Source organism: Natrix helvetica, assembly GCF_964273705.1.
Source record: "Natrix helvetica genome assembly, chromosome: 3".
Lineage (NCBI taxonomy): Eukaryota > Metazoa > Chordata > Lepidosauria > Squamata > Natricidae > Natrix > Natrix helvetica.
In genome coordinates this window covers 73301170-73324127 of record NC_138549.1, presented here as the reverse complement: position 1 = coordinate 73324127, position 22958 = coordinate 73301170, and the positions used below count along the sequence as shown (strand labels likewise).

The window sequence follows — 22958 nt, the reverse complement described above, 5'->3', positions numbered from 1 at the left end:
GAGTCATTAATTTAATGGATAGAAAAAATGGTGACTTGTTTACAAAGAGTCCAGTGAAAAGAATCTATGCATATTCTACTATCTTTTCCCTACAACATTAAGTTCTTATTGAACTCCGGTATCTTACATTTCCAAAAACGGTCCTGCCATCCACCACTAACATAAGTACTGTGACTGTCAACTATTCTAGATAGTGTATCAGTGTAACATCTGATCATCTCATTCTATCATGTTGGAGATCAGGACAGCACATTATTTCTTTGAGTCCTGTCAAGTTTTGATCCTAGAAGTGGGCATGGTCTGATTGAAAAATGGATGAAAAAATGTAGGCAGAATTCGTTAATTTTGTTGTACAATTGTTTAGTCACTTTGCAGCCTGTCATTTCTTCAGAACTGTATTCAATAACTGCTGGTCTGAGTTTTTATAAGCTCCTGCTTGGGTGATCAGTGATAGAATATAGCCACCTTGCATTCTGTCAACCTTTCCAATCAAATTTGTTTATTTATACAGTTTACATGGTTGCCCATCTCAGAATCTTGACATTCGGCAGATAACAGCAGTGGAAAACACCATAAAATAATAACAACAACAATAGGCCACCAGTAGTTGAGATAAAAACAAGAAACAACCACAAGAAATCAGCATTACCATTGCACAGGCTCTGCCAAGCATCTGGATCCTTAAGCTTAGGGATGAAACTCTGTCTTTAAGCCATTATGAAAAGCCAGCAAGGTCAGATCCAGTATAATTATTGGAGATACGATGTTGTTCTAAAGGTTGGTCCCCATGACAGAGAAGGCTTTCCCTAATAATGTAGAAAAATCTAGAGCATACATCTCCTACCAAACCTAATGGGAAGGACTAGGCATAATTGAGGAGAAATGGTCACTCAAATAAGATAATAAATAAAAGAATGTTATTGTTAATAAAATGTATTATTAATATGTTAATAATATCCAACTTTTATTTAATTATTCATTTGCATTTTATTAAATATAAATATTGTAAGAAAAAATAATTTAAGTACCTTTCAAATGACCTCCCATTTCACTTAAATTCACACGTTACTTATGTTCACTTACTCACTTATATTCATATTAAACTCACTGCTAACTTTGAGTGTTTGTGTTCAATATCTGCTTGTTTCATTTGAAAAATATAGGTTTGAATTACAACTATCTTTCTATTTCTATTAAGTTTTGAAGCACTTTAATTTGATATCCCTGTATTTCCAAACCACCCAATAACTACAATTCTCTTGGGGTGGGGTGTGTGAACAAAGCTTCTAAAAATATACTATTTAAAATAAAAGTAAAATTGTAAAGGTAATGATACCAGCATTATATAGATTTTTAATATAATATTATAAATATAGCTTGTCCTTAATATATTGTTACAAATGTACCTATACAGTACTGTATCTTGTTTGCTGTGTTTTTTACATAGTGTAGGGTGAACGCCAGCAGCAGCTGTAGTCTTCCTTGAATTGTTTAGAAGATGCTTAATAGCTTAATGGCTGGGTGACTGGCTGAATGTTGATAGAGTTTCTGGTTATTGATGCTGCAGCTTGCATAAGGCAGGAAGTGCCACAGAGGAGTGTTAGATCAAGACGTCGCTAAGACTTAGAAATACCGATCTGAGTAAGAGTACTTGGTTAACTCAACCACATCAGCCTGTGACATTGCATTATTCATACAACACTAAAGGTTTGGTTGATACCTTTGAATTTTACAGTTCCATTTTATATAAATGGTTCCCATGCCAACTTAACACAAGAAAATAATAGTCATATCAAAATATTTATATTTTCTATGTGCGTTCATTTAGTGCGTTCTTCTGTAAACTGAGGGACATGGTTTTGAATGCAACGCAGCGGGCATTAAATCAGGAAAGATGTTGCTGGCTGGGAATGATGGGAATTGCAGTGTAATATATTATGAAAGTGCTATGCTTGCTTTTATCTGTTTTTGATACTCTAAATAAAACTCTCACTTTTCCTCTTTGAGACAGTGTGTTGATTGTTGCTGGGCTGAAAGAGTGAAGATAAGGCTTTGGTAGATTTCTGAGCTAAGAAACCTGGGATATGAGTCTCTTTCCATATGCAGATAAACAATTTTCTGAGCCTCATCGAAACAACACTGAGTTGGTTCCTGAATCTTCATGGTAATACCTTCCCTCACTGGACTGTCAATATTAATCTGAAAACAAACAAACAAGGAAATTAATTTTTATTTATTTTACTTTTTAAAGAATAGTCAGAAGCCAAGAGACTAGACAGAGTAAGATGCTGAATAATGTACAAAAAAGTGGCATCAACAAAAGATGGAAATCTTGACAATGTGACAAAATTTATTTACCTGGATATAGCTACTCAACTTGCAAATAACCTGGGTAATTGGTGTATAGTTAAAAGCATAAAAACAGAGAAACCAATAGAAAAAACACAAAACACCACAATGCAGAAGAACTGAAGCCAAATCAATGTATTTCAATAAAAAATCATATCAGGAAGGACCTAGAAATAAAGGTCAGGCTTACTGCTTTACCAAAGACCAACAAATATTGGAGGCAGTGTGATCTAGAAGCTATGATGCTGGCTAAAGGGACACAAATAGGTATCATAGAAGATTACTGGGTGACTTGAAGCCAGTTATTCACAGCCCAAATTCTCTCACAAGTTTGTCATTGTATGAAAAAAAAAACCTTAGCATGGATACTATATTACAGTGATGGCGAACCTATGGCACGCGTGCCACAAGTGGCACATGGAGCCATTTGTCAGGGCATGCGAGGCGCTGCCCTGTTAGCTGGCCAGCACGCATGCGCGTGCTGGCCAGCTGAGTTCACCTTTTTAAAAGCTATTTTTCGCCTTCCCCAGGCTCCAGAGGCTTTATAGGAGCCTGGGGAGGGCGAAAAGAGCTTCCCCCGCCCCCTCCAGTCACTTCCGTTTTGCTCGGAGGGTGGTTTTAAGCGTTCCAAAGACTTCAAGGAAGCCTCCGGACGGTCCTTGAAGCCTCCAGAGGGCCTCCCGGGGGTGGGGGAGGCTCTTTTCGCCCTCCCCAAGCTCCTATAAAGCCTCTGGAGCCTGGGGAGGGCGAAAAAAGCATGTAAAAATGGGGGGGTCGTGCGTTGTGCGCGCATGCACACTGGGGGGTTGCGCATTGCATTATGGGTGTGGCCCGCCCGCACATGATCCCCCTGCTTGTGGCACGCGAGCCAAAAAAGGTTCGCCATCGCTGCTATATTATTTGATGCACCATTAATTCATTATACTTTTATTTGTAATGTGTTTGTTTATAAAGGTGGCCTTCTGGAGATATATCTCTTGTTAGCAGCCTAGTTGTGTAGCCTTATATTGAGATTTAATGAGGTATTCCTCATCAGTAAAGAAATAAAATTCTTATTCATTATACAAGCTATTGGTAAGTCCCAAAGGTCCTTATTTTTTCAAGAGGCAACTGGATCAGACAGTCCAGTTGCCTCTTGTGAAAAAGCACCTTTGGGACAACCATGACCTGGAGGACCGAGAATCTCCATGGAGAAAAGTTATTGGTAAAATCTCAACCTGTAATATAAATTGTCCACTCGGAGAAATTATTTAAAATGCTCAACTTCTGTGAAACCATTCACACAGTTCTTTGTAAAATGAGAAATTATATTGTATTCTTGCCCAATTTATTAATTTACCTCTTTTGGAGCCTGGGGTTGAATAAATTCCTTAAAAAGTTTCTGTGCTTCTGATATTCTTTTCCTCTGTGATAAAATCTTCTTATACTTTTCACAAGCCAACCAGAATTCCATGTTCTCATCACTATATTCAGTCTTCAGGTAGGACTTGTAGACGATTGGCCCATCTGAAAATAATATATAAAACATTGATTTGCAAACTATACTAAAAATAATTATGATAACAGTTATGTTTTATTCTCTGTATAAGATATGTTATGAAGAATCATTTTCTGAAGCGCTGAGATTATAACAGGAAGTGAAAATTACCTCAGCAGATAACTAGCTATTTTGTTTTCCCTTCCGTTTTACCATAATATATAGTTAAGGGAATATTCAGGGAAATATTTTTCATTTTTATTAGTATTAGTATTAGTATTAGTATTAGTATAACATGGCCAGTTATATCTATAGATAGGGAATATGTTTATCTGTTTATCTGTCTATATGTTTATCTGTATGTCTACCTACATTAGGCTTCTTATATTAGGCTTAATATATCTCTATCATCTCAATCTCAATCTTGATCTCTATTTATCTCTATTTATCTCCATTTCTAATTATATGGTAACTGATGAATTGTTATTACAAAATAAAATGTTTATTTATTTACTTGTATCCCACCTTTGTTATCTTTACAATAAATCAAGGTGGTAAACATATCCATCATACCTTCCTCTTCCTGTTTTCCCTACAACAACAACCCTGGGAGGTGAATTAGACTGAGAAACAGAGTGTTTCCCAAGCCGGGGTGATATTCAGCAGGTTCTAACCAGTTCTGGAGAACCGGTAGCAGAAATTTTCAGTAGTTCGGAGAACCGGTAAAATACCCTCTCTGATTGGCCCTCCCCATCTATTCTCTGCCTCCTGAGTCCCAGATGATCAGGAGGGAATGGGGATTTTGCAGTAACCTTCCCCTGCCATGCCCACCAAGCCATGCCCACAAAACTGGTAGTAAAATTTTTTGAATCCCACCACTGGTCCCAAGGTCAGCAAGCTGGTTTTCTTGGGTACAGCAGGACTAAAACTCGAAGTCTCTCATTTTCTCCCTTGGTACCTTAGATCCTATTTGATTGCTTCCCCCCTCCCCCTTCTGATTAGCAGTAGCATCCACCATATGTATTTTGACTTCAGCAGGGGATTTTTTTTTAAAAAAAAAACTTGTATTTGATAAAATGCCAGTCTGGAAAATCCAAAGGACGTAAGCAAATGAGCCAATGTGCTCACAAGCACGGCCAAGTAGTCTCTTATCCAGGGTAAAAAAATAGAAAAATAAGCAAAAGCTTGTGAATGTTATTTCTAAATATAGATCGTATTCTTGAAACATAGCAGCTGCTGAGCTTCTTTATTGTTGCTTCTTAAGTTCCTTCAATAAATATTGAAGAAGTTCTTGGATGCCTTGTGAGCTTGGCTAAGTGGTTTGGTCCTGTCTGTGAGATGAAGTCTGACACTGCCAATGCCTGTCAAGGGCCTCCCCAACCTCTGTTTTTAGGTGTAGAATGAGTTAGAGAGCAGTAAAGAATGGGAAAGTGAGGAAAGAGATAAATGCAGAGTGAATGGGTGATAAAGTAGGTGATGGAGCATGGGGGAAACTGCTTAGCACAGAGCAGGGGTGGATTCTGGCTTCTGTTATTGCCAGTTCACTCAGGGACATGCTTCGCACATGCTTGATCCACGTTATGTGCTCTTGATGAATGCTTGATGCGCTCTATGCATGCATGCGCAACAGTAAAAAAGTTGTTTCTGCGTATGTGCAGAAGCAAAAAACAAGAAGAACGGATTGGGGGGCTTGGCCAGCCATGTTACTACCTACTCGTCCAAACTGGTTCGAACCAGTAGGAACCCACCTATGGCACAGAGTGAGCAAGAGTGAGATGGAACGTGACAGAAGAACAAGTAAAACAGAAATAGGTGAGAGAGCATGGATGAAGAAAAGAGGGAGAATGTAAGAGAGTTAATCATCGATAATCTGTGGGGGGGGTGGACGATCCAGTGCTTGATCCTTGTGATCAATGAATGTGTGGGGTTTTCTCAGTAAAGCAGAAAAGGCAGAAATCCCCCAGTCATCCTGAAAATCAAGTTCGGGCAGATGGTTCAACTGCTGTTGTAGCCACTTATTTAAGTTCACCTCATCCCACACAATGCATTATGGAAAGCAATCGGTGAGTGTTTTTCAGAAAATTTGCATTTTGTTGAGTTTGAGAAATATACCATGCATTGAATGACCTAAATTCTGTAAAAATCAGTGAAGATTTGTTTAAACTGACATTCCTTTTTGAAAGGTTTGCAGTTTCTCTTTTTGACCTGGAAGAAATGAAATTTGCTGTAGCAAGATCATTTTCTGAGGGGAACACTTGTATTTTTAGACAGATTGGGTATGATAACATATTACAAAGTGAGAAGAGGAGTAATCTGAAATGTCCTTAGTAGAGCTCCATCGGTAAGAATTCCCCAGTGAAAAATAATTACTTTAGGTTGCCAGAAATCAGCTTGAAACTTCTGACACTCATTTGTCTGATCAGCTGGTAAGTTTCTACTTTATCTTCAGCCAAACCATAGGGGAGGGGGAATGCATTTTGGGTCTTCCTCTCCTGCTTTACTGGGACCATCCCAATCAGGTTTGAAAATATGGCTAAACTCACCATTCTAGGCATTTGTCAGAACTTGTCTCCTTGCCCAGCCCAGCCCAGCCCCCACACTTTAGGGACAATGATTGGTGGAGGATTGCCTGGGAAATTCACCAATTGATGCATTTTAATTTGCCCTGTTATTATAGCATTATTTCCCAACCTTGTTAATCAGGCAGAGTTGACATCAGTTATATAGAGGGAGAAGGTTTATGTTGGTATACTTCATGCTGCCTCATGGACTGGAAGATGGAATGCTACATTGGCTATTTGAATATGTCCTATATCATAACTGCCCTTTAGTTATTCCCATCCCATCTTACTGTTCTGATTAATAATCATGTATTTACTCACATTTAGTAGCCATAAGCTTTTCGAAGGACTGAGACCACTGAAGTACTTCTTCCAGATTTATTCTTTGAGAAGCAAGGGCAGGGAGAGAAAACACAAAGTTAGAGCAGCCAATAACCACATTTTCACAACTAGCTTTAATAAAATCTAAGACTAGAGATATTGAAGATCTATCCTTGTGCTTTGCTGAGCATCCCCCAATACTGCCTGAATTTGTTTCCTGGTATTTTCAAGCTAAGGGGAGAGAAAAAAGCAATGTTACCTTCAATGAATATTTCCCATGGCAGAGAATACATCTGTATTTTTAGACAATTTAAATAATCACTTAAAATAATTACAATAGCTGTAATATTACTGCACATGGGAATGCCTATCAAGAAAAGGTAAGGCAGCACATCTGAATTTCAGAAATCTGGATAAAAGCTAGATGGCAACAAGCAGGTAGAGAACATTTTGATGTGTTTCCTCCTCAGAGATGAACCCATAAGGAAGCAGTTTGCATGAGTGGGTGCTTACATTATAGAATACTGAGGCAGAATATTATTTGCATTTTGTTTTAGAAGTAGCCTTGAAAATCTTTTTATTCTTAAGTTATGATTAAATGAATAAATGACATCATCAGTAAAAGTGGACATACTTAATAGAAAATAAGTGCCACTGAAGTTACTGCAACATTAGGACCTATTTTACTTAAGCCTCCTTTGTTCAGAATTTGAAGTATTCATGTTTCAAATTCTCCGATGTGATTACAATATTTCTTTGTAGTGAAAATCGTGCTTGCTTTTAAACTGTATTTAGTCATTCTTGCTCAATGCGTGCACTTGGAAATACACCAATTGGTATATACTGTATCAAATATACCAATAAGCAACCTAATCAACATTTAAAAATAGACCTGCAGAGTTGATCCCATTTGTTCCTCAGCAAGTAGGATTGCAGACATTATATTAGAAATTATATTAGAAAGAAAGGAAGAGTAGTACAAAAATAATAAAATGTAGCAATTTTAATTATCATGTTACGTTATGTTACAAAGTACTATGAAGTAATCTATTTTTGTAATTATTGAAATGGATAGATCTCACTGTTCATAATTGGGAAGTGAAGTTTCCTGATTTTCTGGAAGAGTTTAGCTCTCTTAGTCTGCCATGTGCTGGGATACGAAACAGAAGCATTTGTTTTCATCTTCTCCTTTGGCATGTTATCACCTCCCAAACAATGACAAAAACAACGTCATTATTTTGAACTTTAGTAATAATCCATTCTTGATTAAAAGTAAAATTGGCTTCCATATGTTGAGGCCAAATAAAAGATTCATAAACCAGCTTGGTTGTTTGTAGGGTTTTACAGGCTTGCTAATTTATAATCTCTTTCACTATTTTTATTGGACAACCACATGAATAGATATGTATGCACATATATCTATGTATTATGCTAGTAGCAGTCCTGGGCTTATAATCATTTATTAACAATCAATGAGGCAATCTTTGGTGACAATTTGTTTAGTTTGGTTATGTTTGTTTAGCACCCAGACATCCTATTTAGGACCACCAACATGGCAATAAAAGGTGTGCAGCTTTTTAATTGTCCAGAATTCATCAGGCAAAACATTAACCAAAGAGAAAAAGGAGGGAGATGAAAGTGTAAACTGTTAGGTCAACTGGTTCAAGTAATGTGGTTTATAGTACAAAGTCCCAGGGATTCCTATATTTATCATATGACAAAAACACTCCTCTCCCCACACAAAACAACATATGGCCTTTGTGGTTTACAACTGGTAGGGGAATAATTATTTTCATTATCCTTAAATTCTCTATCTAGATTATACTAATAAGAAAAACAAATGTCTGCATTTTTTAAATTCCACCTTAGACTATATTTTGAACTACTGAGCAGTGTCAGCAGGGCAGATAAAATAAAGCATTGCAGTCAAACCCCTACTTCATTTGTGTGTGAGAGAGAGAGGGAGGGAGGGAGGGAGGGAGGGAGGGAGAGAGAGAGAGAGAGAGAGAGAGAGAGAGAGAGAGAGAGAGAGAGAGAGAGAGAGTTAGTAATAGTAGTAATAATAGTAGTAGTAGTAGTAGAGATGGTATCCTGTTTGCTCAAAGGAACTTCCCTTCTCTATATACTCAGTTTCTCCCCAAATCTATTGGATTCCCAAACACTCCAAAGCAAATTAAAGTGAAAGCATGGAGTTAGGGTTGAATGGGGTTGAGGAAGTAATTTATGGAGAGCTGCTGGCTATGAAGGGGGAGTCAGAGAGACAAAGAGGACTAAGGTATAGTATATTTACCTCTATTTCATTTGAACTTTTCTGAGACTAAGGTAGTGGCTTGCGTGCCTAATGGCAAATCATATATCTATAAACCAAAATAGCAATAATGCATTCTGGGTTAGTGCACTTGAGACTGTGATTTTATTTTATTTCAAAATGACTGGCTTAGTTCAATGTAATAGCTGTTTTGCACCTGTGTTTCGCAGTACTCTTCAAATTTGGATACTGTTCCCTTTGTAAACAAATAACTAGTCTACATAGACAGATCCTAACCCTATCTAGAACCTTTAATCTGTGGTCTCTAAGCAGAAATTAGGTGTCCAATTCGGCCATTCCATTATATGGAGATGCCACGCTATCAGCGCCCTCTACTGTAAAGATCCCACAGGAGAAGAGCAGTCTGGACAACCCTGGGATATGGAAAGGTGAGAGCTGTGAACCATAAACACAAAGCATTTGCTGCAACGCAGCATAACAGATATAGCCCCGTTGCTGACCTTAATGGGGACACTAAAGAGACAGTTCAAGATAGTTGTGATAATGATGACTCAAATAAGCAGGAGGTCGTGGTCCAAAATGAAGAATTTACTTCGGAAAGGCGAAATGGGGAATCAGGTATCACACATCAGTTACACAAGAAGAGCAAGGTATACAAAAAGAGAAGTCACCTTCTGGTTGGTGATTCAATTGTAAGGGATGTGAATTTAGGAAAGGATATGGAGGTTTTAAAAGAGGTTGGGTGTCTGCCAGATGCTACTGCCAGCAGAGACAAGAGGCATATTCTTAAGATAGTCAAGAATGCAAGTAAGGACTGTGACATTGATGCATCTTGGCACAAATGATCTGTTCCAAAAAGATGTACTTTCTGTGCAAAATGATTTCCAGAGCTTGGGGTATGAATTTAGAAGTATAGGTTGTAGCCAGTGACGTGCGGTGAGGTTTATGACTGGTGAGGCACTGACACAGTGCTGGGTTTCAAATATTTTTAGACTTGTGGACTTCAACTCCCAGAATTCCACAGCCAGGCATGCTCAGTTCCAATTTAAAGCGACAGCATTTGTTTTTCTCCTTTGCTCCTTCTTTCTTTTTCTTTTTCTTCTCCTTCCCCTCCTTCTTCCCTCTCTCCCTTCCTCCCCCTCTCTCAAACACACACACACACACACACACACACACACACACACACACACACACAAGTTAGATTGGACTATCTCTCCTACCCCTTCCCTCTCTCACTCACTCTCAAACAAACCCCCACACACACAAAAGTTGGATTGGATATCTTTTCCAGTGGCTTGAAAGCAGCTCCTCTGCCATCCCACCCCCCATTCCCCTGCTGCCTTTCCCAAACACCTCCACCATTGCAAATGCAGCCTGCTGTCTGGGTGGGAAATGCCTGGAACACAATAAAGCCCACCCACCACCTCCTGCTGGCAGGCTGGGGTGAGAGGAGAGGCAGAGAAGCCGGAGGGGAGCCGATCTGAGCCTTCCAAAAGAAAGAGGCTGGGGGGAAGTGTGTGTAGTACAGCATGGCTCTTTGCCTGGCTTCCTGCTTCCTCCTGTGGTCTCCTCAGTGCTCGCTTGTGCTCTCCCTCCCCAAGTGTAGTTTGATTGCAGGCGGAGCCACGTTGACTTTTCAAACTTGTAATCAGTGAAGCTGGGCTAGATTTTTACATAGTTTTATCCAGCTGTGTGTGTTTGAGAGAGAAATGAATGGGGTCCTGGGGAGGAAGTCACTACACTTGGGGAGGGAGAGCACCAGTGAGGAGACCACAGGAGGAGGCAGGAAGCCAGGCAAAGAGCCATGCTGTAGCACACACACTGGCCCCACAACATGGCTCTGCCTGCAATCAAACTACTCTTGGGGAGGGAGAGCACAAGCGAGCCAGGGTCCTTCCCTCCAGCCTTTGCCCAAAGCCCTGCACAGCACCAGGAGGATGAAGTTTGAATTCCTCCCCCTCCCTCCAACCCACACGTACCTTTTCCAGCTTTTTTTAACAGTTAAGCAGAGTCATCCACGGTGAGGCAGTAACTAGCTCAGCTTTTTCCTTTTACTTTTTTTTTTCATGATGAGAGTGGTGAGGCTGTGCCTCACTTGCCTCACCTGACTGTACGTCACTGGTTGTAGCCATATCTTTTCAGAGGTTTTACCAGTATATAAGGAACAAAAAGAGAAGGGCCAGTGTGTAGCAGAGTTTAATGTGTGGCTAAAGGAGTGGTGTAAAAGGGAAGGCTTGATTAAAGTCATGATGTCTGCAGCTCGTCCAATGAAAAACTGTACAAAAGAGATAGTTTGCACCCATCCAAGAAAGGGACTGAGCTACTTGGCATTAAATTCACAGATTTTCTGGATAAATATTTAAACTGTACAGCAGGGACAGATAATTAATTCATACAGAACATTTCTGTCGCCAGCAATCTAAAATTCATAGGGTTATCAGTGCATGTAACACAGATGTTTGTGCGGGTAAGATTATCACTCCTGCTATCAAGCAAAACCAAGCATTTAATAGTGAATGCCACACCACGTGGATGCATCATACAAGTGGCAAGAAAATAGGGGCAGTCAGGCATAACACATGTTATGTAGACAGTAAACACAGGGTCAATCAAAATGGACTCAAATGTCTATACACCAATGCACAGAGTATGAGGAATAAACAGGGTGTATTAGAAATTCAAGTAAATGAGGGCAGATACGATATTGTTGTGATTACAGAAACTTGGTGGGATGAAACCGACAAATGGAACATACAGCTAGAAGGATTTAAATTATTTTAAAAAAATAGACCCAATAAAAGAGGAAGTGGAGTTGCACTATATATAAGAAATAACTACATCTCTACAGAACTAGAGCACAACAATGATGAGAACTATATTTAATGTATTTGGGTCAATATTTATTAAAGTTGGGGTGGGTGGGAAATGACATTGCCCTAGGTCTATACTACAGGCCACCCAACCAAGCAGAGGAAGTAGATGAACTTTTTTCTAGTCAGCTGACTAAAGTATGTAGGAAGCACACCACAATAGTAATGGGAGATTTTAACTACCCTGACATCAACTGGGAAACAAATTCTGCACCAAGTGGAAGATCCAACAGGTTCCTAACAAATCTAGCAGACAACTTTGTTTCCCAAAAAGTAGAGAAGGGAACAAGGGGATCAGCCATATTGGACTTAATTCTCACTAACAGAGAGGAAATGATAGAAGGTGTTGAAGCCACAGGAGCCCTGGGGGCAAGTGACCATGCAATATTGGAATTCAATATTATGCAAACACAAGTAGTAGAACAAAGTCAAAGTAGAGTCTTGGACTTAGAGAGGGCTTGGGAAGAATTTCATGGATGAGAATCCTCAAGGGGAAAACAACTCAAGAAGCTTGGAAAATTTTGAAAAAATGAGATTACAAAAGCCCAATCTAGCCCAATACCAATGAAGAAGAAAAATAACAGCTCCCAAAATAAACCAGAATGGCTGCATAAAGAACTCTCTAACAAATTGAAAGACAAAAAAGATAAGTATAAAAAGTGGAAAGAGGGGGACACAACTAAGGCAGAATATCAGCAAATAGCCAGAGCCTGTAAAGATGAATTGAGGAAAACTAAGGCTCACAATGAAGAAAGGTTTGCCACAAAAGTAAAAAATAACAAAAAAAGCTTCTTCCAACATGTTAAAAACAAGAAAAGAGGAAGACAATTGGTCCATTGCTGGGAGAAAGTTGCAAGAAGGTGACAAGCAACAGGGAGAAAGCAGAACTATTTAACTCATTTTTTTGCATCTGTCTTTACACAAAGGGATAAAACAGTCCAACCTATCAAAAACATCACCACAAAAATCAGATTAGGAACACAAGTTGAAATAGGGAAGAAAATGGTAAGTGAGCACCTGTCTACCCTAGATAAGTATAAATCACCAGGACTGGATGGATTACACCCCAGGGTTCTGAAGGAACTGGCAGATGAGATCTCAGAACCACTGAACTATATCTTTCAGAGATCCTGGAGCACTGGGGAACTACCAGAGGACTGGAAAAGAGCTGATGTGGTTCCCATCTTCAAAAAAGGAAAAAAAAAGATCCAGGAACCTATAGACCTATCAGCCTGACCTCAATACCAGGAAAGATTCTGGAAAAGATAATCAAGCAATGAATTAGCCAATACCTATAAGTAAACAAAGTAAGAGCCAAAAGCCAACATGGGTTTGTCAAAAACAGATCAAGCAAGACTAATCTTATTGCATTCTTTGACAGACAAAATTAGTAGACCAGAGGAATGCCATCGATATAGTTTACTTGGACTTCAGTAAGGCATTTGATAAAGTACACCATAACCTACTACTAGATAAAGTAGAAGAATGTGGGTTAGACAGCGTCACTACCAGATGGATTCGTAACTGTCTGACCAACCACACTCAATGTATAGTCCTCAATGGAACTGCATCTACATGGAGGGAAGTATGCAGTGGAGTACCCCAAGGCTCTGTTTTAGGCCCAGTACTCTTCAACATCTTCACCAATGATTTGGATGAGGGGATAAATGGGGAATGGATCAAATTTGCAGATGACACCAAGCTGGCAGGAATAGCCAACACTCCAGAAGAAAGGCTTAAGATAGAGAAGGATCTTGAGAAACTTGAACATTGGGCACTATCTAATAAAATGAAATTCAATGGTGAAAAGAGTAAGGTTCTACATTTAGGCAAGAAAAACAAAATACAAAGGTACAGTATAGGTGATACCTTGTTCAGTAACTGTGAGGGGATCTTGGAATCCTAGTGGACAACCATTTAAATATGAGCCAGCAGTGTGCAGCAGCTGCCAAAAAAGCCGACACAGTTCTAGGCTACGTAAACAGAGGGATAGAATCAAGATCACGTGAAGTGTTAATACCACTTTATAATGTCTTGGTAAGGCCACACTTGGAATACTGCATTCAGTTTTGGTTGCCACGATGTAGAAAAGATGTGGAGACTCTAGAAAGAGTGCAGAGAAGAGCAACAAAGATGATTAGGGGACTGGAGACTAAAACAATTCCTGTTGCAGGAATTGGGTATGTCAAGTTTAATGAAAAGAAGGACTAGGGGAGACATGATAGCAGTGTTCCAACATCTCAGGGTTTGCCATAGAGTCAAACTATTCTCCAAAGCACCTGAGGGTAGAACAAGAAGCAATGGGTGGAAACTAATCAAGGAGAGAAGCAAATTAGAACTGAATTAGAACAATTAATCAGTGGAACAGCTTGCCTCAAGAAATTGTGAATGCCCAACACTGGAAGTCTTTAAGAAGATGTTGGATAGCCATTTGTCTGAAATGGTATAGGGTTTCCTGTCTAGGCAGGGGGTTGGACTAGAAGACTTCCAAGGTCCACATTTTGCTATTTTATTGTATTGTATTGTATTGTAAGATGCCATTCTATCAGTGGACATACACAACTGGGTTCAACTTGAATATCAGCAGCCCTTTCATAACTGCTGAGTGTATGCCACTGAATTCTCTGACTGAGACAACAGATCCTCAGCTAACAATGAACTCAGCCTAATTCAGCCACAGCTTTTTACTTGGCATCTATAGGATTACTCCAGAAGCGGTTTGGAAACAGAAAAGATATAAGCAATAAGTTAATAAGAACTATTAATCAGAGCTATGAGCTCAAAATCTGATGTCCAAAATAGAGCCCTGAGAGACTTATTTGACCAGGAGACTGAAGATTACCCATAGTTCTCCATTTATGGGTTGTCTATTCCCAAAAGGATTAGGTTTTATTCATACTTATACATATACATCTTTTTATATTCTTCAATGAAGATTGTTAGGCTGAGAAAATATTCAAAGTCAACAATAAGCTTCATGGCTAAAAGATTTGGTCCTAACTCTCTTTTGTTTTAAGTGTTGTAATCACCACACTATCCTGGCTCTCTGCAAGGAAAACTTTCTATTTTATCAATGACATTTATTTAAATTTTGTGTATTTAAAACAAAAAAGAGCTACTTACCTTTAAACCACACTGAATGGACCCCCCACATAGGATTTGACCCAAAGTTTTCTGTTATCGCTTCCTTATCTTACCTCCATTGTATATAAATGGAGGTAAGATAAGTAACATCTGAAGTCATTCTCAAAAAACTGAAAATTCCTGGTTTGTTCCTTTAGCCTTTATTCTGTAAATAAGACTGCTTGTAGATTGATTTGTACTTACTTGGAAATGACTCTGTTTGTGCCATCTCTGAACAAACTGCAAAGCCAACAGATGCTGCGATTCATTATCCTGGATGAAGAAAGCAAATATATTTAAGCATTCTGTTCAAGGGATATTGGTAAGGTGCAGGAAAGGTCATCATGCTTATGTATTGATGCAATTTTAGGTCATTTTCCAGACAAAACAAACCGGTTTTCATCTTATGCAGGCTTACCTTGAGCTCGTTACACATGGGGTTGAGTTAATATCCTGATTATTAGCTATCTTTCAATTCTTGCAAGATTATACCATTTTTTCCTCTGTTGTCTCATATGCCTGGGACAGTTCCCCAGAATATCTGTATGACGAAAGCTTTCTAAATTCCTCATAACCTCTCTGTTCCTTGAAGCCTCAGCCTCAAATCTCAAACATCCACATGTAACTGCACCTAAACTGAAGATGTAGCATGTTTCTCTCTAACATACATCAATTTCCCTCATTTTCTTTTGTTTTTCTCAGTTGAATTTTCGATTATAAATTCTCTGATGCCAGTTCACTTTTAGTGCATTTGCATCATGGAGCACCATGCTATTGGTATCATCATCATCATCATCATCCACAAAGTATCTTTTCTTATTATGTTGCACTTCTGTGCCCATATTTCTGGTAATTAAGATGTGCTAAATATAACAGAACTTTTGGAAATACACTGAGGTCAATTGTTCTTTTTCTTTGTGGGGAAGCAATTCAAGGGGAAAGCAGCATCTTTGCTGCCCCTGTGAGGACTCCTCTGACAATGCTTTCCTATGTCCTCTGATAATGTTTACTGCAAACAGATACAGTCAGAAGATCTATGCAGACTAAGCTGAGGTGAGAAGAACTAATATACAGCAGTCAATTATCTGCCCTTTAGATGTGATTGGGTATAGAGCTATAGTATCCATATGTGGTATCCATCTGTGGTTTCTACATTATTGGAAATGTACTCCTTAAACCAAAATGTCTTATTTCCCAAATTAGTTTTATGATTAGTTAGAGTGGAATAGCTGCAACTATTCTGAAGTGTTCTAAAAGAGAGCAAATTTTCAATTATTTAACTCACTATTATACATTTATGAAGAAGGAGAAGAAAGCAATAGTGGCACATATCTGTCGCTCCGGTATAAGATGAGGGTGGAGGTTCATTCTTCAAGCTTGTGGGTTGGCTTCTGAATGTTTTGTTACACCAATGTTTTGTTGTGTAATAGGCACATCAAGTGCCTTCAGATTTCAGAAAATGGTTAATTACTATGATCTTTCCTTTACTATCAGCAAATTCACAAATGAATTAGATAGACATAGACTATTTATCCTGAAAGTCCAGAACCCTGGGATGCACTATTCGGGGCTTCTAACCCTACTCAATAACCATGTTTGTATATTTGCTTGTTTGTTTTTATTTGACATACATGCATTAGCTTTCATTGAATCTAAAATGATAAGTTTTTCAGTCTAACAGATATCTTCATCAACCCTTCTTCTCAGTTCCTCAAAAATGAGCCACAAGCTTTAGAAAGTTGTGAAGCAATCAGCCAGAGTCTGTTAAACAAAAGACTGCTTTATGCTTTTTGAGAAGTATAACTTATCTTAATAAAATCAACTGCTCTTTTTCAAATCATTTTTAAAAGTTTTACCTGATTTTGCAAAATTCAACATTCAGTAAGGCATGAATTCTCTAATTATAAGTCTTGGCCTCTGGGGAGGTCGTAAGCAAGTTAATGGGGAGTCCCAACTCTATACGTGATTTAAATTTTGATGACGCTTTTGCACACAAAGCAGAAGTGCTATCAGATCTTCCTGTTTTCGCTGGACAAACCTTGCATACAAAATAAACTGTAAAATGTCAGCATTTGAATACTGAGTGTAAACCATCCATCACTCACAACAGCAGTTGATTTCTCACATGAGATTTTTAGTTTTTGAGGGTGTCCATTGAAGTGTGGGTACAGTTGTTAGTGAGGTTCTGTATTTTTACCCACTATTTTTCATTTCTAGACTTCTAAGGGAAGAAACATTTCTGTTACCTGGTAAGAAAAAAGCTAAAGATGATCTGTTTACTAATTTTGCTGAGAAAATAAATTTAAGTCAAGAAAGTATAAATATTGTCTATATTTTAATAAGTATTATTCATATCTTGTCTGTTCCTAGCATTAATAGAATCGATTTTATTTATGGGGGAGTGGTGTTATACAAATTCATTTATCATTGGGTTGAGGATGAAAACTTTGAAAATCCCTGGATTGGATTAATTCAACTAAAGTTCAATCTGCATTGATGATTTATCCTAAGTGTCAGTATGGAGTATCAAAAACTCTATTACACTTGTACATAAGTGTTTCTTAAACTGAAACACTTCTTCCATGCATTTTGAATTCTTACATTCGCTAAAAGATTTACTTTTAGAATGTATAAACTTGGAAACAAAAAAATCCCACCCATTGAGAAATCTATCATCTATCTATCTATCTATCTATCTATCTATCTATCTATCTATCTATCTATCTATCATCTATCTATCTATCTATCATCTTTCTTTCTTTCTTTTTTTCTTTCTCCTTCCTTCCTTCCTTCCTTCCTTCCTTCCTTCCTTCCTTCTTCCCTTCCTCCCTCCCACCCTCCCCTGCTTCCTTGATGAAAGAGAAAAACAGAGAAGATAATTCATGCAGAGTTGCAGCAAAATGGATTTCATGAAAGAAGGTAATTGGTGCATCTTATTCCAAGCTCACTTAAGGAAAAAATGCAGCACTATGTCCTACATTCATTTGGAAGAAGACCCACCCAGAGCAATGCAGCGTGCATTTATTTGTAAATTACTGTAGCTTTTATACTGCACTGTTTACAAAAACTCTGAATGGTTAATAAATAACAGCATCAGCACTGAAATGTGAAAATTCATTAACATGACCAAGGTTCTGATGTGCTATCTTTCAAGGGATTTGATCTGGTAAATGAGTTTTTCTATGAAGACAAGATTGTTGAGTCATTCTACATTGTCAATGACTTTTTCAATGATTGTGAAATGTTATTTGAGTTGTAATAAGTAGATATACTGCATAGTAGATATGAATGAACATACCTAGTTCCTTTTTTAAAAAAAATGTGAAAGCAAATGGATAAAGCTGTTATTAAATTTATTTTAAACTTGCTCTTTGTTCAAAAACGTTTTGGCCACAGGGCACTTCAGTTATAGGCACAAATAAAACTCCTGCCTTTAACATATTTCTCTTTCCCATCTATCAAAAATATTAAACTTGGATTATTTTATATATTTCAGTTTCAGACATATAATATCTTAATATTGTAAGGCCTTAATTTTTCACCTTTACCAAGTTTGCATTATACAATTTACACAATAGCGAACTTATTTTAGTTGCAAGTATTCCATTGTAACTATATGTATCTTCACCACAGTTTTCTTCTAATCTGGGAAAGTGTATGATGAAATCATTTAGAACACGGCTTATATCCACTGATTCAGAGTTAATAGCTATGAATTAAGAATAACATGGCTTATAACTGATTCAGAGTTAATATCTATGAATTAAGAAAGCAAATGATAGGCACTCATTAATTACCCTTAATGGTTGTTGAACAGAAATGATTCCCCCAAAGTCTGAACTAATGGTATTCCCATCCTTTCTGTCTCTCATCAGCTCACTAGTTCTTGTTTAACAAGCTACAGAAATCCACCTCTTTGGCAGAATTAGGTTAATAGGTTTCTGGGTGTTTTTATTAGAAGCACAAACATGTGATGCTCATGAAACAATAAAATATTTCTAACTGAGGAGATCCTATTAAAATGATGCTGTACTTACTGTTTTATCCTGAAATAGTACAGTAGCTGTTTTTAAAACTCCCGGGCAGTTAGGTATAGACTAGTTGCTTACTTACCACAATATCCTCCACGTATTTGAGGAGGGGTTTATTGTGATGGTTGAGGAAATTATTTGCTTCTGTTTAAAATCAGAAATATGCCAAAATCTGACCACGTTTAGTAGTTTTTGACTTGCAGAGGATACAGCATTGATATCTGCTTCTGGAGAAGAACAAGGTCTCGTATTAATGTGTCCTTCTTGGTCTAACTGAAGGCAGTAAGCGCTTCCCTTCTGCTTTTGGGAGTTGTCATTTTCATGTGTTTACATTTAAACGGTGTTTGTGGTTAGTGGGAAGTCCTTTTTATTTAAAAAAAATGAAAGAAAGTTCCACCAGCCTTCAGAGATCCATCGATAAGAGGATGTTTGTTCTGTCAGTTGCAGAATATCTTTACTGATTGACTGGAGTGGCATTATTATTATTATTTTGGAAGAAGTTATGAACAATGACTGCAATCAACAGATAAGGTTGCCATTTTATGACTAAAAGTTTCCAGTTCCTTATCAAGTGACACTTTTCTTCTTCAACTACAAACTCTCATCTGAAGAGTGATTAGGGATTAGTCAAAACCATCTCCTTTCTATAATGAAATAGCCATAACATGTGACCAATTATTAAAATATGTTTTTGGTGAAGTCCTTTTCTTTGCAGATATTCTGCTTTGACTGAAGTCACTGAATCTAGGAATGGAGATTTTGGCTGAATCTGATGTATAGTATACTTAAATGCTGGTTGCTAGGGAGCAGTTGAAAAGGGCTATGAATCTTGAATCCTGCTTGTGAGTTTCCAGGATACAGTATGTCTTAGGGACAGACAATCAAATGCCTTTGAATATTTCCAGAATGATTTACTACTTATGGTACTAGCAGGAACTGTTAGGAGTTCAGAAGTAAATTTCTTTATCCATTTTCTGAAGCTGTAGAGAAGAAAGGAAGTTCAATGTAGCAATGAGTTTTACTAGTGTAATGAAAGGATACCACTGTGTGTCTTTTTATTTGCATGCAAATGTAATGTGTACATTGAAAATTGTCTGCTCTGATATACCAATCATAATAAAAGTCTTCTGGGAATCCCTATCAAATAAAGTGAAGTACATTTTGGATAGTCACATATTGCAGAAAAGAAGAGAAAAGGGTTATAGCATAAAATAGTATGCATGCTCATTATAAATGTAACATCAGTAGAAATATTATATATGAGTAATAATGATATAAATAAATCTGGAGTGGGGAAAGCTTTCTAGGATCTGTGCAATTTCTCATTCAGCTATCCAGCAACCAAATGTTGATAGGGATCTATAGACTCCTGCTTTCCGACTTTTGATTCTGTATTTCTGAATCAAGCATAGACTACAAGCTCTTTTATTAGGATTGCCTTCAGGAAAGCAGTTCAAATAGATATTGTTTTCTGCAAAGTTGGATTCACAGATGAGCTGGGAAGAAAACCCAGTTGTGCTGAAATGTGTTTGCAACATTGCTCTAGAATATTTTCTCTGGGGCCATTGCCTGAAATCAGCAGGAAATGAGCTTAACTTGAAAAAAACAAAATCTTCATACAATGCTAACTAGTAACACACAACACACTTTCCCCAAGACTTTGTATATCTGATGGAACAGCTTGTTTTAGATTTCTGTTGCTTTATTTTGTTTGTTTTTAGTATCTCTATTTAGGTTAAGGCTGTTTGTGACCCTTGAATTTGTTTGGGGTTTTTTTTTGGGGGGGGGGAGGCCGTTGGGTAGTGGTGGTACCCAACCTGAAGCATGCAAAGAAGCAGGCAGTAAAATTTAAATATGGTTAATTAAGGTGAAATATTTGATGAAGTGGATACGGCTTATACTCGAGTCAATAACTTTTTCCAGTTTTTTGGGGTAAAATTAGGGGTCTCGGCTTATATTCGAGTCGGCTTATACTCAAGTATATACGGTAATTTTCTTGCAAACTTCTTATGTTTTATTTTATTTTTATAAACCCCAGCTTACATCACTACTTTCTGGGCTGCTGCTGATTCTTTGCCAATATTTCCTTCTTTTAAATCTTTCTTCCTCTTGCTACACATAGATGACCTCCTCCCAGCAAAGAGAAAATGGTCTGCTGTTTCATAGATCCAAAAGCATTCATGTTTCACAGCAAGAGCTGATGTTGGATGAACTGAAATAATTTTAATGAATGAAGAAAGTTGTTTTTTTGTTTTTGTTTATAAACAGTATAAGCATTTTAATCTAATGTTGGCAGTAAGAAGGTCCACAGCCATTCCCTAAGCTTTCTCCAGCCCTAGTTTCCCTAATTTCCTTTTTCCTCCTTTTCCACCTCCTCCTTCTTTCTCCTCCTCCTTCTCTTCCCCATTAAAAACTCCAAAGGGAGGAGTTATAAATGCTTGTCATTCTTACTTACACTTTTCTAATTGTTTGAGAGATTCAGGGACAGAATGATCATTTGAACATTTCATCCCACATACTTAGGAGTAATTTTTCCCCCCCTGTTCCTCTTGTTTGTCCACTATAATAAGTAATCCATCCATTAGAACTGGGTGATGCAAATCTGGAACAATATTTTAAAATATTAATTTTAGAATGTAGGGAGAAGGTGAAAATTTTACCAAGATTGAACAAATAGAAAAATAAATTTAGTTTCTCTGTCCTGAAGTGTAATGCTGCCTCTTCAGGTTCCCCTATCCTAAAATTAGCAGTAGGATAAAAATGTCCATAATAACCTAATTATTTTTTCTTCCTATCACTAGGGGTATTTTTTTCTGGATTTTTTTTTTAGAGATGGAACAATTAACCCTCAAAAAGGAATTTGTTAGTTCCTGTTTGAAAATTCTGACAGTTTAAGTGCATCAAAGTATGCATTTAAATACTTAAACATTTTTACATCCCACAACACCAGCTATCGGTATATAAAAATGTTTAACTATAACAATGTTTAATTACCTCTTGGGAGACATTTTAAAATGCATATGCAGATTAAAGCAAACATAACGGAATGGGACTGAACTACTGTATAAATAAAATCATATAAAAATGATATGGAATAGAAAGTATTTATCTGGCATGATTTAAACCGGCATCCAAAAGCTTGTAGATACAGTAGATCAGACTATAACAGATAATTGTTCATATGCATTTGGTACAATGACTAGCTTAAACCAAATGTAATGAAAACTACACCGCCTTCAGTCTGACCTGAGCATAGTACACAAAATTATCTGCTACAATGTCCTACCTGTCAATGACTATTTCAGCTTCGACCACAACAACACACAAGAACACAATAAATACAAACTTATGGTAAACTGCTCCAAACTTAATTGCAGAAAATACAGCTTCATTAACAGAGTGGTCAATGCCTGGAATGCATTATCTGACTCTGTGGTTTCATCCCCTAACCCCCACAACTTTAACCCTAAGACTGTGTACTGTTGACCTCACCCCATTCCTAAGAGGTCTGTAAGGGGCATGCATGAGGACACCAGCCAACCTTCCATCCCTGTCCTACTGTTCCCACTTATTCGTATTCATTTCCTATATTCATAATCATGTTTACACTTATATCTGTTATCTGATACATGCTTGGTAAAATAAATGCAATTTTTAAAAAAATGAAAGAGGAATATTCAGATATGTACATTTGCCTGCATTCAAAGGGTCTTGTCAACTCATAAAGCATTCTTAATGGCTCACCCCATGAGAACTTAAATTCATGGTGGGTAATCAACTTGAATTCATCTTGATGTGGTCTGAGCTTGGATGTTATCTACCCTGCTAATGAAACATCTTCAGGAAAACAACTAAGTTCAGAGAACATAATGAACTCAACAGCTCATTTCTGAACTACATTTAAATTATTGAGACATGCATTCATGAAAACTACCCAAGGCTAGATATTTTTGTTCT

General features: G+C 37.6%; 1 protein-coding gene across 4 annotated transcripts; it reads right to left on the bottom strand.

Annotated features, from left to right (window-relative positions):
- Positions 1 to 482: 482 nt before the first annotated feature.
- Positions 483 to 22723, bottom strand: RGS13 (regulator of G protein signaling 13). Of its 4 annotated transcripts, none has more exons than XM_081948666.1 (5): positions 22691 to 22723; positions 15175 to 15243; positions 6709 to 6770; positions 3689 to 3855; positions 483 to 2199 (listed from the first exon to the last, which is right to left on the bottom strand). In XM_081948666.1, coding segments are annotated over exons 1-5 (510 nt in total). In that variant the 5' UTR covers positions 22693 to 22723; the 3' UTR covers positions 483 to 1989. The 4 variants fall into 4 exon arrangements, with proteins under 4 accessions (XP_081804792.1, XP_081804795.1, XP_081804793.1 ...); XM_081948669.1 differs by lacking the exon at positions 22691 to 22723 and adding an exon at positions 21457 to 21543; XM_081948667.1 differs by lacking the exon at positions 22691 to 22723 and adding an exon at positions 19084 to 19265.
- Positions 22724 to 22958: the final 235 nt, after the last annotated feature.

What these genes read in the sequence shown, in the direction of transcription:
- RGS13 (XM_081948666.1), bottom strand. An exon ending in ACAAACAGAGTCATTTCCAA is followed by an intron (nt 6,771 to 15,174) that starts GTAAGTACAAAT and finishes TGCTTCTCAAAG; the next exon opens with AATAAATCTGGAAGAAGTAC. An exon ending in AACCCCAGGCTCCAAAAGAG is followed by an intron (nt 2,200 to 3,688) that starts GTAAATTAATAA and finishes GTTTGTTTTCAG; the next exon opens with ATTAATATTGACAGTCCAGT.